The sequence below is a fragment of the Bacillus rossius genome, chromosome 8 (genome assembly GCF_032445375.1).
Source record: "Bacillus rossius redtenbacheri isolate Brsri chromosome 8, Brsri_v3, whole genome shotgun sequence".
NCBI lineage: Eukaryota > Metazoa > Arthropoda > Insecta > Phasmatodea > Bacillidae > Bacillus > Bacillus rossius.
In genome coordinates, this window is record NC_086336.1 from 68,840,636 (window position 1) to 68,854,714 (window position 14,079).

Genomic DNA, 14,079 nt, shown 5'->3' on the forward strand with positions numbered 1-14,079 from the left:
ACGAAACACAGACGATGCTACAATGTTTTAACTTTCAGCTAGTCTCGGAATCTTTTCGCGAAATATGCACGGCCCTACCTATCAATCGATCACGAAACGTACACGACTCACACAAGTGTTTGAAACAGACAGCCTATCTCGAAATCTTTTTTTGTGAAAAATACATTACCGTGTGCGTCTCGATCCTCCAAGGGGATTAAAAAAAAAGAGTGAGACCACGAATTGTTCCGTGTTGTGAGCGCGGTTGAGGAACCATGGAACTTGCTGGAAACGGAGAGACGATGCACATTCCGGGAATACCTGCGCCGCGGCTACTGTGGCAGACATCTCGTCAAAGCCCCGCGGCTTGCTCTCGGGATTCTGCCCGGAAAACTTATCCCTCTCTCGGGCATCCAGAACAAGGAGAGAGAGAGAGAGAGAGAGAGAGAGAGAGAGAAGAAAAGTTGAGATCTCTCGCGTGCGAGGGACTTCAGGTGAAAGTATTTTCATTCCTTCTCTCATTCCCCAGCCCTCCCCCCACCACACCCTCGTCCAACAGGGAAGAGCCGGGGGATTTGCTCGACATCCAACCACAAACTGCTCGCCTACACGTAGTTCCTCCTCAGGGGCTGACGGACGTTTCGATCCTAGAAGTTCAAGTTGAGCGGTGTTGTAACAATCAACCTCTTGTTACCCTTAGCGAGTATGCCCTCTGAGTTACGGTTTTCCTCCCCAATGAAGTTAAAGAAAACTCATTATTAGACACCGGAAAAATTCGCGTATTAATTTCGTGATAGGCTGAAATTCAAACATGTGTACAATTCTGCTGGTTCTGCTATTGGCTCGCAGTTTAACTGGAGCTCTCTGGACCAATGAGAGACTATCGACCAATGAAGCGTCGAATCACAAGCTACCCAGTGGAGACGCCTCACAATTTAGTACCCAATGAACACGCGTGTTTACTTGAGATGTGCAGAGGATATTGGAGGCTATCCTAGAGGTAATTGAATCCGCGAATTTTCCCGGTCCTTACTCATTATAGTTTTCGATTGATTGATTGATTTTATTTAATTTATTGGATTTTTATTCGAAATTTCTACCCACCGCGTCACGGGTTGGCTACCGCAGGGACTGTACTTCGTGTCGCGAGTTCAGGGACGATTCGCGATTTCTAGAGCCACGGTTTTTACACTCCAGGATAGACTCTACCTGACTTTACACCAACAAGCCTTTTTTTTAGATAGCTCATTGGTGGATAAAAATGTCACATCCTTTGGTGAGATACACTGTGATTTTTGTTGTTGTTGTAAATGGAGCAGAAATATTCATGTGGAATTACACATATCTGTAAATTTACACATTCCATTAAAAATAGCAATAACTTGTAACTTTGCCGCAGTTGTCAGTTGAAAGTTGGAGTGCTGAGAATGCGTATCCCAAACAAACTGGGATCTCCCATTGGCCATTAGTAAGTACGTTTTAAATGTTAAGTGCATATTTAAAGCGAGGAAAAGCTCTTTAAATATGTTAAAGTACCATATAAAAGATAATTTTTGACGTGACAACGTGTAATAAATCGATGAACGAAAAATTGTCCCGTTACGCACATTGTTCCGTTACGCTGTGTCCCGTTACGCCCATTGTTCCGTTATGATGTGATCCGTTACGCTGTCGGCGAGTGCAGTAATAATAGGTTATGTTACAATTGACTAAAAAATTATGGTGATTCATATAATTGATGATAGATATTTGATTACACTTTATTTATATGAAAACTTGTTCATAATTATATTTAAACTTTATAACTAAACACCAGGTTTTAAAATTAATTACAAGTCATCTACACGTGAACTGTTTCGTCGACTGTTTATAAAGTGAAGTGAAAAGTTAATGTGGTTTTCATTGCTTATTACAACAATTTCGGCAATAAAGGTTAATTATTCTTGCATTTTATAAATCTGATTACTATTATAATTTCAAGTATTTATTCTTTTATTATTAAAATAAAAATTATTCAATTTTATTCATAAAGTATGCAATAATTACATCAATGTTTTATTATGATGTCACGTTAAACTATCGTCCGTAAACCGACTTTACAGACAACCAATTTTTTTTTTCATGATATGCTTTTTCAAATTTGTAGTAGAGCCGCCTTTTGCTAAATACAATGAACTACAAAGATCACATTTTGCCTTATCATCTTTAGTCTGCGTAAAAAGAAACACCATAGTTTACTTTTTTTCTTATCCATTGCAGCAGGTAAATTGAACTGTAAAATAAAAAATAATAAGTGTAAATAATAATAAATATAATATAAATAATTATTAATATTTGATAATTAACAGCTTTTGTTACCCAAAAAACAATTAAATCTCATTAGAGCTGCTTTATTATAATATCTCTTTTAAGATAAGAACAAAAAATTACGTTAAAATACGCGATAATAAAAAACAAAATCATACATATTACTAATTTGAAAAAAATACTTTCTTACCTTTTTCTGTTCCAATCTCAGACTTTGTCTACACACGCAATAACTTTAATAAACAGTAAAAAAATTGGTAGACGAATTTCCAAATTATACTTTACTTAATAAACAAACATTATTCTTTGTAACGTACGTTTTTAAATTCACCGAATAAGCGTGCGCATGCGTAAAACATACGATCAGCAAACAACGTTTCGATACACGCATCAACGGTACTTGCGTGAACTGAAACAGTGTAGGTACCCATACTGCGAAAAAATGCGAGTAACGAAATGCATTCGTGTGTAACGTTTCGTTACTCGGTACTAGATGCCGCACCCGTTACTCAGTACCGAATACATACGGTTTGCTACAGCTCTACAAGTTTCGAATAACGGCCGAAAGCTAGAAGAATGCACGCACAAAGCCAGAAAATTGTGCGCAAGTTCTTTCCGCGTGCTCACAAGTTTTATGATGCACTCTTCCGTCTCCCCCTCCCCTATTTTTTTAAAAGTTTTTCTTGAGTCACGAGTGGTTTACGTTCGAGCACTTAGCTCACCATTACCTCAAGGGGGGGGGGGAAATTCGAAATTCACTTGGAAAAAGCACCTGTGTACTGAGAGAAACACCCCACCCTTTTTATTCTGACGTACTTTGGACTGCATATTAAATGATTTAACCCACAAAAAAAAAAACAAAAAAAAAACAACCAGATAAAACATTGCTATACCGAAACGTTATCATGCACGCAGATAAAAATTGCAGAGGAACTGAAATATTTACAAACTTGAGCGTTGGGAAAGTTTTCTCGTTGAAAATATTGTTTCTGGTCAGAGAGGTCGATTTGATGTGAAAATATTTTTGCACTGGAGTCTTGCCTAGAGATCACAGAAGCCGCGAAACGCTCTGGGATAGACTGCACGATCTTCTACATACTTGAGTGACAGTGAGTCGTCTAGACCAGCCGACCCGAGGACGGGCGACGGAATGAACAGGCGGACGTAAGTTCTGAAGAAGTTGTCACGTCGTCCATTTTGTCAGTCCATTGTCGTCTCTGGGTTCTTCTGCGAAACTATCCTGGAATAATGTTTTTTATTATAGCTTGAACAGGCATAAAACATATAATATCAAGTTGTCATGCTTTTTCGTGCGTGCAGCCGGCGTTCATTGATTTATAAAACTTTATCACGTCAAAAAGACCTGTAATTTATTAGACAGGGGGAAAATTGTGTTGGGACGAACATGGCGTCAAAGGTGTTTAATGTTGTGCTCCTTGAAGTACGTGCCAAACAAACACTGAGGTCCGGTCACGGCTGTGGCTGAATGCAACATTCGCCGGGGGCGACAGAGCTGTTTGTTGCGCAACGCTACCATTTCTCTGGGAGCAGGGGCAGCCTTCTTTTCACAGACGAGAGAGCCAAACGCCCGATCGTGCATCTTCTTTTTTTTTTGGTTCATTGTAAATAAATATGGCGGTTTTGATAAAAGGATACTAATGGTCAATTAGGTTAGGTTAGCTACATTATAAATACTTTAAAACATTGTGGACGGTTGATTTGGTTAGGATAGCTACATTAAAGATACGGAAAAAAAACATGAACTTCGGGGAACTTTGGGTTTTGGCTCTCTCGTCTGTGAAAAGAAGGCTGCCCCTGGGAGCAGACAGGTTCAGACACGCCAACACGCCCTGGCGGCTGAAGGGGGAACTACCACCTCTCTCCTCCGTGTCTGTGTCGTGGTAGGGATGATGCAGGAGTGGAGGGGAGGGGAGCGCCCCAGGTGACAGCGCTCAGCCAAGCGCGCGAAACCACGCCACCCTTTGATCTCGTTACACGTAATTCCCTTGAAGGGTCTTCTGTTCCGCTCACCTCAGACCTGTGTCAGAATAAAAAAAAATTAAAAAAACCTAAGGCCGGGTTCGTAAACAACGCAAGTAAAACAATAAACGCAAGAAACAAAAAAAGTTAATTAACAACGTTTTAAATACCTGTTTTAATGCGCATAAATAATATGTTACAGCATTATTTATACACGCGTTTGGCAACTATAACAAAGTATGCCGATTACGTAACATAGATGCATCAGTAGAGACTGGAAAAATTCGCGATTTCAAATCCCTAAAGGATAGACTCCGTGATCCTCTATGCACTCGTGCAAATTACATCTGCTGATTGGTTACCGACTCGTAACACCTGTTGACTGGAATGATCGTGATTCGCTAATTCTTCTGTTAAAGATTTTTCATTGGCCCAGAGTCCTTCAGATAAACTGTGGCCCAATCACTGAAGCAAAATAATATCAAAAGTGTTTGGACTCTATCCTATCGCTAGAGACCGGAAAAATTCGCGAATTCATTTCGCGATAGGCTAAAATACAAATAGTTATACCTCAGTGCTGCCGCTGCTATTGGCTTACAACTCACCTTTATGACTCTGGGTCAATGAGAAACTCACGGCCAAAGCTTTATCGAATCACAGGCTGCTACGTTGGGACGTCTCACAAGACAACAGCCAAAGAGTGGGTGACATTTTAATGAGTGTACGTAGAACTATGGAGTTCATACTGGAGGTCATTGAACCCGCGAATTTTTCCGGTCCCTACCTATCGCGAAATGAATCCGCGAATTTTACAGGTCTCTACGGCATCAGTAGGCCTACTCATGCGTAAGAACACAATTCGACTCTGACTGTAATCTCAGATGGTTGTTTAGCAGGAGGATCATTGCTCGCATCCGAAACAATACATAATTCGAAGCAGTCACGAGACTACCTTTTCAAGGAGTGCTAAAATATATGGGTGCACAAGAAAAGGCAGTTATTAATCGAACTCGTACACTCTCCCACCCCTAGTGAATACTACAAATTTTACTCAGAAAAGGTCTGTTCAAGTCTGATGACCTTTCCTTTGACACAGAATTAATTTTTTTATGGTCTGGAAACAACATTCAAGTACAAATAAATTGGGTAAATGTATTTTATTTAATGCAGTACACTCTGCTACAACCTGTAAAAACGAAATTGAACAGCTACCAAGATAATTCAACACTGACAAAAATTATTCCAAAAAATAAATAATATTTGGCCATTATTCTCAAAACGCCACTCCGTTAATACACCATTCCATAAGTTCTGAACTAGGAATATTTGTAAATTATTATCTTTGAAAGATTTGTGCAATGGGAGTGCATGACTTGATGTAAGCTTTTGGACATACGCCATTGCTAAGCACTTTTTCTGTAGAAGAAAACTAAAAAAATACCCAAAAGACAAAAACACAAATTAAGCAACAGCTGTTGACAACAGCAATTTTTTGCTTATTTGTGTTTTTTCTTTTGTGTTTTTTGTAGTTTTCTTATACAGTCATACATGTGCTTTAGCAATGGCGTATGTCCAAAAGCTTACATTAAGTTAATATTTGTAAACTTGCATTTTTAATTGTATTAGTATGTTTAAAAAAATTCTATAATTCGCTTATGTTTGAGAATCAAATTTTGATGTCATTTCTCAAAGTGAACAGTTGTTGTTTCCAGTAGCCATGTTCGGTCCGCGCAGTTGCGTCCCCTGGCTATCGCGCCAAGGCACGAGGTGTGAGGTGGCGCAATGACGTGACCTTGAGCCATGTTCAGCCCGCCGCGCGCGCTCGTGAATGAATTGGCGCGACCGGCGGTAGGGAGGGATTGATGTAATCTGTTTTTCGCCGCCGGGGGGAATTAGCGGGGCTGGTCGCGCGCTAATTGCCTCGGCGATATTTAACGAGGCAGGCGCCCGCGCGCAAGAGTTCAAACATTTACCTCCCTCCCCCTCCCCAATGGACCACCTGGCTGCTCTGGCGACTTCCAAGTGTCATCTCGGATGAAGTAAATTTTAACAACCCAAAATAATACACGCATTAAATTCAGAGAAAATTAATGAATGAAACACAAATAAACTCTCCTCCAAAGCGCAGGTACCGTGTAGAAGGCACTATACCTTGACTGCTGCCATCTAGCGGCGCCGGGTCCACGAAGCTTCTCCTCACGTCCGCCAGGAGCAGCAGGGTGATCGCCAGCCTCAGCACGTTGCACGCCATCTCGAGGGTTGGCACACCTGCCACACACGCCACTCATAGAGTCGATCCTGGGGTAGAGAGCGCATGCCATGTGCACAATCAAGCATTCATGTCCCAACACTGTACGCCTCATTTACCAATATAAGTAGGGACCGGAAAAATTCGCGGGTTCAATGACCTGCAGGATGAACTCCATAGTTCTGCGTACACTCGGTCAAATGCCACCCACTCATTGGCTGCTGTCTTGTAAGACGTCCCAACGTAGCAGTCTGTGATTCGATAAAGCTTTGGTTGGGTGTTTATCATTGGCCCAGCGTCATCCAGGTGAGTTGTGAGCCAATAGCAGAGGCAGCACTGAGGTATAACTATTTGTATTTTAACCTATCGCGAAATGAATACGCGAATTTTTCCGGTCTCTAAATATAAGTGTCGAAAGCAGTTATCTCATTATTGGAGTTATGAAATATGCGTATTCAAGTCTCAAAACATTCACCGATGATTTACATTGCATACTAACATTTAACCATTATTTTTTTAACAGAAACATGGGTCAGCCGACAATTCTTTCAATTCGTTGGTGGGAATGATATATTATTTTTACGATTTAGGGAGGGGGGAATGGGAATATTTCCCTTCAACCCCCCCCCTTTTTTTTAGTACGCCCTTGTCTGTCGACATACCTCATTTATAAACAAGCACATTTGTTTTCGTTTACATCAGCTGATGTTGACAGTTCTAGTTGCAAAACGTGCTCCAGTGTCGGACCAGAAGCAAAACGCGGAAGTGAGTTTGTGTCATCTGTCATCATCATTAGTTTGTTTTTTGACGTGACAACGTCTAATAAATCGATGAACGCCGGCTGCACGCACGAAAAAATGTCCCGTACGCACATTGTCCCGTTACACTGTGTCCCGTTACGCTCATTGTACGCTTGCGCCGCATCTATCTCTCTTCCACTCGATTGGAACAACCATCGATTTGAATTTTTCGAGGCACATTAAACTTCAAACACTCCCATTCTTTCCTACTTTTCCTATCATCGTCCTATCCTTAACAGAATAACACAGATTGGAAGAAGTTAAATAGCAAACATGTATAAAAATTATAGTTAAAATAATCTCGTCGTTAAAGAAATAAACATATTTGAATTAATGAGTGCAAATAAAAGTAAATTTATCAATTAAGTTGTAGATTTAATTTCACTCCTTCTTTGTATGCATTCAAAATAGTGATAATTCAATAAAAATGATTCAATTTTATTCATAAATGTATGCAATAATTTCATCAATGTTTTGTTATGACGTTGTCACGCTAAACTATCGTCCGTAAACCGACTTTACAGACAACCAATTTGTTTTAGTCATCGCCGTCTGTTCCCTGCGCGCTCCCGTGTCGCCAGCAGGTGTCTCCACGCTGAGGGTCGCGGCTCTGACCCCAGCAGACGTGAGCACTCAGTGGGCGTCCGAGTGTTGCAGCGCCCGTTCCCTTCGCTCTAAGAACCACTTGACCTTTAGCTTTCTTACCCTCTCTTCTTCGTCTGTTTCGCTCCCTCTATCTCTCTCTCTCTCACGCGCACACAGAGTGAGTTATAGTAGCTGGAAGTGAGCCAAAAAGTGTGAATTCTCGAGAGACATCTTGGACGGAATTACCACTGATTCATTACTGGTACTCCTGTAGTCTACTTCATATACGATCATCACGACTCATGACTTAATAAAACTGCAAATGTCTGCACCAAATGCACGAGTCAGCTATGTGAAACTGTTACAGAATTTTTTTTTTTTTTTTTTTTTTTTAGAAACTTCAATACCACCCTATTACCCCACAGCCTCGCGCGTAGAGGCGATACCGGGCTAGAAGCACAAGCAAGCCTCGTACTTATCGTCCCGTCTCACGACCGGGCGACTCCGCAGTTCTCGGGTGAACGCCACTCGGTTGACAGATGTCCTTGTTGGGTTGTCCGTGGTTAGATGCTCTATCGGTAGAGCCACGGAATTTTCGCGCATTCATTTAGTCGCAAGCTAGAATGCAAACCTTCACACTCTCGCACTGTGTTCATGATTGGACCGCAGTTATCTGGACACGCCCCTCCACGACCGTGAGCCAACGATGTCCAGCTAGGAGAGAAGTAAGCGAATCAGCTAGTGCCAAATAACAAGGATAAAAATGTTCTCGCTAAGAAATCAACCAGTGGGAAAGTAAACATGGGTCGAGCATACCTATAAATTTGAATTCTATCCTGGGGCCAGAGGAATCCGCGAAATTTCCGGTACTCTATCTATCGGCCCTCAGCCATCCACGGAGCCGCAGATGCAGCCTAATGGTAGGAGCGACTTCTTGCCGAGCGCCACTGGACCGTGCGGCGGGGAGAAGTTCACGCTAATGCCGCTAGCGTCGCTAGCGTCGCTGCCCGGGGCGACCACGTCTTTTTGCGAGCGTTCCGAACTCGCGGGATGTCATTTCTGCTGCTGCGCGGCCGGCATGAATAATGGAAGTAGCGGAATGAAGGGAGGGAAGGAGAGAATGCAAATGCGGGATGAAACAGCGGTCCCCCTGGGCGTGGCGGGAACCAGGGCGGAGGTGAAGCCAGATGGCGTGAATGCAACAACGTGCATGAAGGCTGTTCCGTTACCCTGGCCAATGCGCGCATTTCGCACAGAGACCAGTTATAATGTTGACGTGTTAAAAAAAAAAAGGGGGATTGTCTGTGAAGTCGGTTTACGGGCGATAATTTTACGTGATAACATCATAAAAAAACATTGATGAAAAATTGCTTATTTTTTAATTTTCAAATATTATTTACAGTTTTTGCAAATTTAACTTAAATAATTTGCTTAAATATAATCATGAACAATTAGTTAAAATGCCCGCCGTAACCTGTTTGATATTATAGAAGATTTTCTCGCACGGTGGTTGGCCGTTTCTTGCACGCTAGGCTCAGGCGGAACGTACCATTTTTCGTGCGTGCAGTCAGCGTTCATCAATTTATAAGACGTTATCACGTCAAAAAAAAAATTCAGGACGCATGCTCTCCAAAGTGCTACTCTATAGGTATGTTTGTAGACCAGGAATAATATCCGAATCAATTTTGTTACGTGCATTAATGTGTTCATGTTTCTTCGGCTTAACGTCCATGTCCTTGAATTCATTAATTGTCATCTTGAACTGTGCATTAGGTAGTTACAATAGAAATATGAATGTTCGGTCAACATCTCGCGCTGTGTGACGTGTGTTCGCGCATAACATCAGTCGGCGGGCAGCCCTGATTGGTCGCCGCGACACTCTTGTCGCATAGAGCGCCTTGCCAGGGTGGGGAACGCAGCTCCAGGCACAAGTGATTCGGGAAATTTTCAATAAAATAAATAACATGCATACAAATTACGTTTTTAACTGACGTCATTACGTACATCATCTCCGCCATTAAAGTTTTTTTTTACTTGATAACGTCTTATAAATCGATGAACGCCGGCTGCACGCACGAAAAAGCATGACTCATTGTCACGTTCCGCCGAGCGTGCAAGAACCGGCCAACCACCGTGCGAGAAAATCTTCTATAATATCAAACAGATTAAGGCGGGCTTTTTTTTTAAATAATTGTTCGTGATTATATTTAAACAAATTATTTAAATCAATTTTGCAAAAACTGTAAATAATATTTGAAAATAAAAAAGTATGGAATTTTTCATCAATGTTTTCTTATGACGTTATCACGTAAAATTATCGTCCGTAAACCAACTTTACAGACAACCCCCCCTTTTTTTAGTTTAATATGCTGTTAAAAGACATGGACAATCAACACTTTATTAATTTATTTGCTGACAGTCATTTAATACGAATTCTTCCAATTTAATTCACCACAGGAAATTTATTTATTTTTTCAAACTAAATGCGATAGCAGCATTTATAATAAACAAATCTGAATAATGTTATTGAGTGTACTAATTGGACCAGGTGAAAATTTATCCAAAGTATTTCCCATAGTTTTGCAGATATCGTACAGCACGAAAGGCAAAAAGGACAACGGCAAATTACAAACACAAATAATTTGGGGTTGATTTCTCTGACAACTGAAATTAAAAACCCGGGAAAGAAATAACCGTCTCATTAAAAACTTGTAGTTTAAAAAACTTAAAAAAAACACACTTTTATCGTTGAATAAACTAAAAATTTAAAAATAAAAAAAATTTAAAATTAAGTTTTTTGTCCAACAGCCAATTAATGCACCACAACTCTGTATAACTAAAAACGTGGTGTGCTTGATATCATTTGTCTTAAATTGTCTATCAGTAATAACAATACGATTTGTAATGGATTTTCTATCACTAATTTTAGCATGTAGTCAATACAAAAATTTTAGGATATAGTCATTTCGAAAATTTTAGGATATAGTAATTACGAAAATGAATATATGAACTTAATAACAATAATGAACTTAAAAGTAGTAATTAGGGGCTTTAGGGGCGCAAATATGTAGGATTCACAAGTAGGGCCAGCGGAAATTTACAGAGGGGGGTGGCATGTTGGATTTTGACGTCCCGGCGGCCATATTGGATGGCCTTGGTCTTGAACTTTACCATCAAAATTTGCCAACAATTCGCCAAAATAGATCCAAAATTTTCCAAAAATACCCTCCAAATTGCCCAAATCTTTATTAAATAATTCACCACGAAATCTTAAATAATATATATGAAAATTCAAAGATTTCTTTTTTTGAAGATAAATGTCACAACAAAATCAATATTTTACAATTCTAAATTCTTTAAAGTGATTTGCCTTTAAAAAAACCAAAAGCCCAAAAAAAGTCTTAATAATCCTTTAAAAAATTTAATTCAAGCGGCTGAACCTGAATATAGACCTTGACCTTGCACCCAGCCGCCATCTTTGATTCCGCCATTTGGAATTATGCCGGCACAGCCACCAGTTAAGGTTTTCTAGAACATTCCAACATCTGTGTTGTTATAACCTTCCACCATCTTTGATTCCACCATTTTGTTTTATAGAACTTTCCACTGTTTTGAATTATGTCACGTATGCCATATTGAAAATCTTAATATATGTAAATCTCGTGTCACAATGTTTGTCCTCAATGGACTCCTAAACCACTTAACCGATTTCGATGAAAATTGGCATTTATGTGTAATTTTTTCCAACTTGAGAGATAGGATAGTTTTTATTTCGATTAATGGTCTTAATCTGATAATTTTAGAGTTTTATAATGTGATGTATGTATGAGTTGGCAGAAAATCACCACGGCAACGGCTGTAGCATTGTTGATGCTTCATTCGTCTCCATGGCAACGACTATTTCATTGTTAGTGTAGTCCTCATCACTCATTAAATACAGACCACCAATTTTTAGATATACAGGTAAATAACTATACACTGGTAGAACAAAGTCGGTCGGGATTTGAAAGTGATTTCTAAAAAGGTCCAGTGAACTCTTTAACAAGTCAACCGATTTCGATGAAAATTGGCATTTACGTGTAATTGTTTCCAACTTGAGAGATAGGGTAGTTTTTATTTCGATTAATAGTCTCAATAATTTATAATTAATAATAAACTGATTATCAATGTTGATTGGTGTTTAAGCCCGGGAAACAGTGGGCACTTCGTCTCCATGACAACGTTGCGTGCTCGAGAGTCGGGAAACCATCGGTGCTACTCGTTTTTTCTTCGGTACATTACAAAGCATTGTATTTAGTTTTTGTCAAAATTAATTAATTTTCATTTTATTTCATTTATTATAACTGTAAATAGGAGATTTGGTCTCATTTTCCCCCCCATAAATACAACCGTGCGAAGCCGGGTCGGGCAGCTAGTCATATTATATATTATCCAATAAAATAATATATATATATACAAATTATAAAATCTTATTTAATTACAATTTTTATATAATTTTTAGATAAACACACGCACATGGGTTTGGGAATCCTTGGTTCGAAACTGAGAGGGCAAAAATAAATCTTCCTCTCCCCATGGTGGCTACTGGCAGACTGACTTTCACCGCTGATATCAAGGAATACACATTACGCCAAACAGTTTGACGTCATGACGACCATATTGGATCCGCTATATTGAATTTTTCTGTTACGGTTCGCTGTCGCGCCGTATTGGTTTATTTTTTTTTTGTTTACTCTCTGGAGCGCAATAGTGTCAACCACGAGACTGTCGTCGCATCCGCGTATTGACATTTGGAGACTGCAAAGGCGAAGTTGGTTGCCCTGTTGTGAAGCTACCAGCGGGCATTTTGACTCCTCAGTTTGGGTTGGAGGATCGTGTGTGTGCAAGCTCACAGGTGGATGTTCAGCAACCGATATACTCATTACCTGGTCATGTATCTATGCTTAAGACTGTGCTTGGCGCATTACAGGTAAATTATAATGGCTTCCACTCGGCGAAATCCGCATCTCGTGGAATGTCGAAAGATTACTATTATTTAAATACCTTTTGGGAGTCAAATACATTTGTCCTTTTCTTGGCGATATATAACCAGAACATAATCAATCAGTAGGGGCAGGCATTTTTCGCGAATAAATATGAGCGCCTGTTAGACTACAACAAGGTATACGGGCACCAGCGGTTTCTTCCTTGTGATTGGCGGCCGTCTGCGAGAGAAGTCGTTGCCTTGTTCGACCGAGCCGCTTAGGACGCGTTGGCTTCCGCAATGAATTACTGTGATTGGTGTTTTAACAATCGTCATGTACCTGAAAGAAACTCACCCAGTCACGAAACACAGACGATGCTACAGTGTTTTAACTTTCAGCTGGTCTCGGAATCTTTTCGCGAAATATGCATGCCCCTATCAATCAGCTTACTGATGAAGTAGCAAAGCTCTTTAAATTATAGCTTGTGGCTGGACTGCGTGTACGGTAAAATCGTATCCGTTCGAGGGCAAAGTTGAGCAGTGCGCTTTCAAGGCAATGAATAAATAATCCCATTTACAATTCTGATGACGTGAAGCAGGCTGTTAAACAGAGCAGAGGGAAACTCCATCGGGAAGAAAAAAAAATACTATGCGCGGAAAGAATCTGGCGAGTCTCTGCCTTCAGTACACTGATTGGAGCTGAGAATTTTTCGGTTCAAGCCAATTTAGAATTAAATACTTATTAGATTCCAAACTTTTTCAAGTGTTGATGCAGTACAGTAGAATTTATGTAATAAAAATATTTGTAAAAGTTTTGTTCAATTTCTTGCACCTAAAAAACCTAGATATATAAAATGAAACGTTAAATTGAAGTAATTTTAATTAAATAATAATAAAATAATAAGTTTTAGGCAATTATTTTATGTGTTAATCAAGAATATAATCGAGGATAGGAATCGATCGAATCAATAAATACTTAAATATGTAAATATTTGTTATGATTATATGTCTTTCAAGGCTACTTTCCCACCGAATGAATCTTGGAACATAAAGTATATACCTGAAGATATCAGGAACCGTGTATTTCCCAGAGTCTCGAGACAGCATTTCACAAGGAGTGAGACATAACGCGAGTCCAACAGGCCAAAGGCAATACTGCTAAGTATTACATGTTAGTGTCCTTTTGCAATCGGACTGGAGATAATTCCACTCGACCA

General features: G+C 39.9%; 1 protein-coding gene across 1 annotated transcript in view; it reads right to left on the reverse strand.

The window, feature by feature from the left end:
• Positions 1–14,079, reverse strand: part of LOC134535407 (uncharacterized) — a 115,231-nt gene that overhangs the window by 71,205 nt on the left and 29,947 nt on the right. The window contains exon 3 of the mRNA XM_063374480.1: positions 6,418–6,534. Coding sequence (XP_063230550.1) covers positions 6,418–6,534 — 117 coding nt within the window. The remainder of the gene's footprint in view (positions 1–6,417; positions 6,535–14,079) is intronic.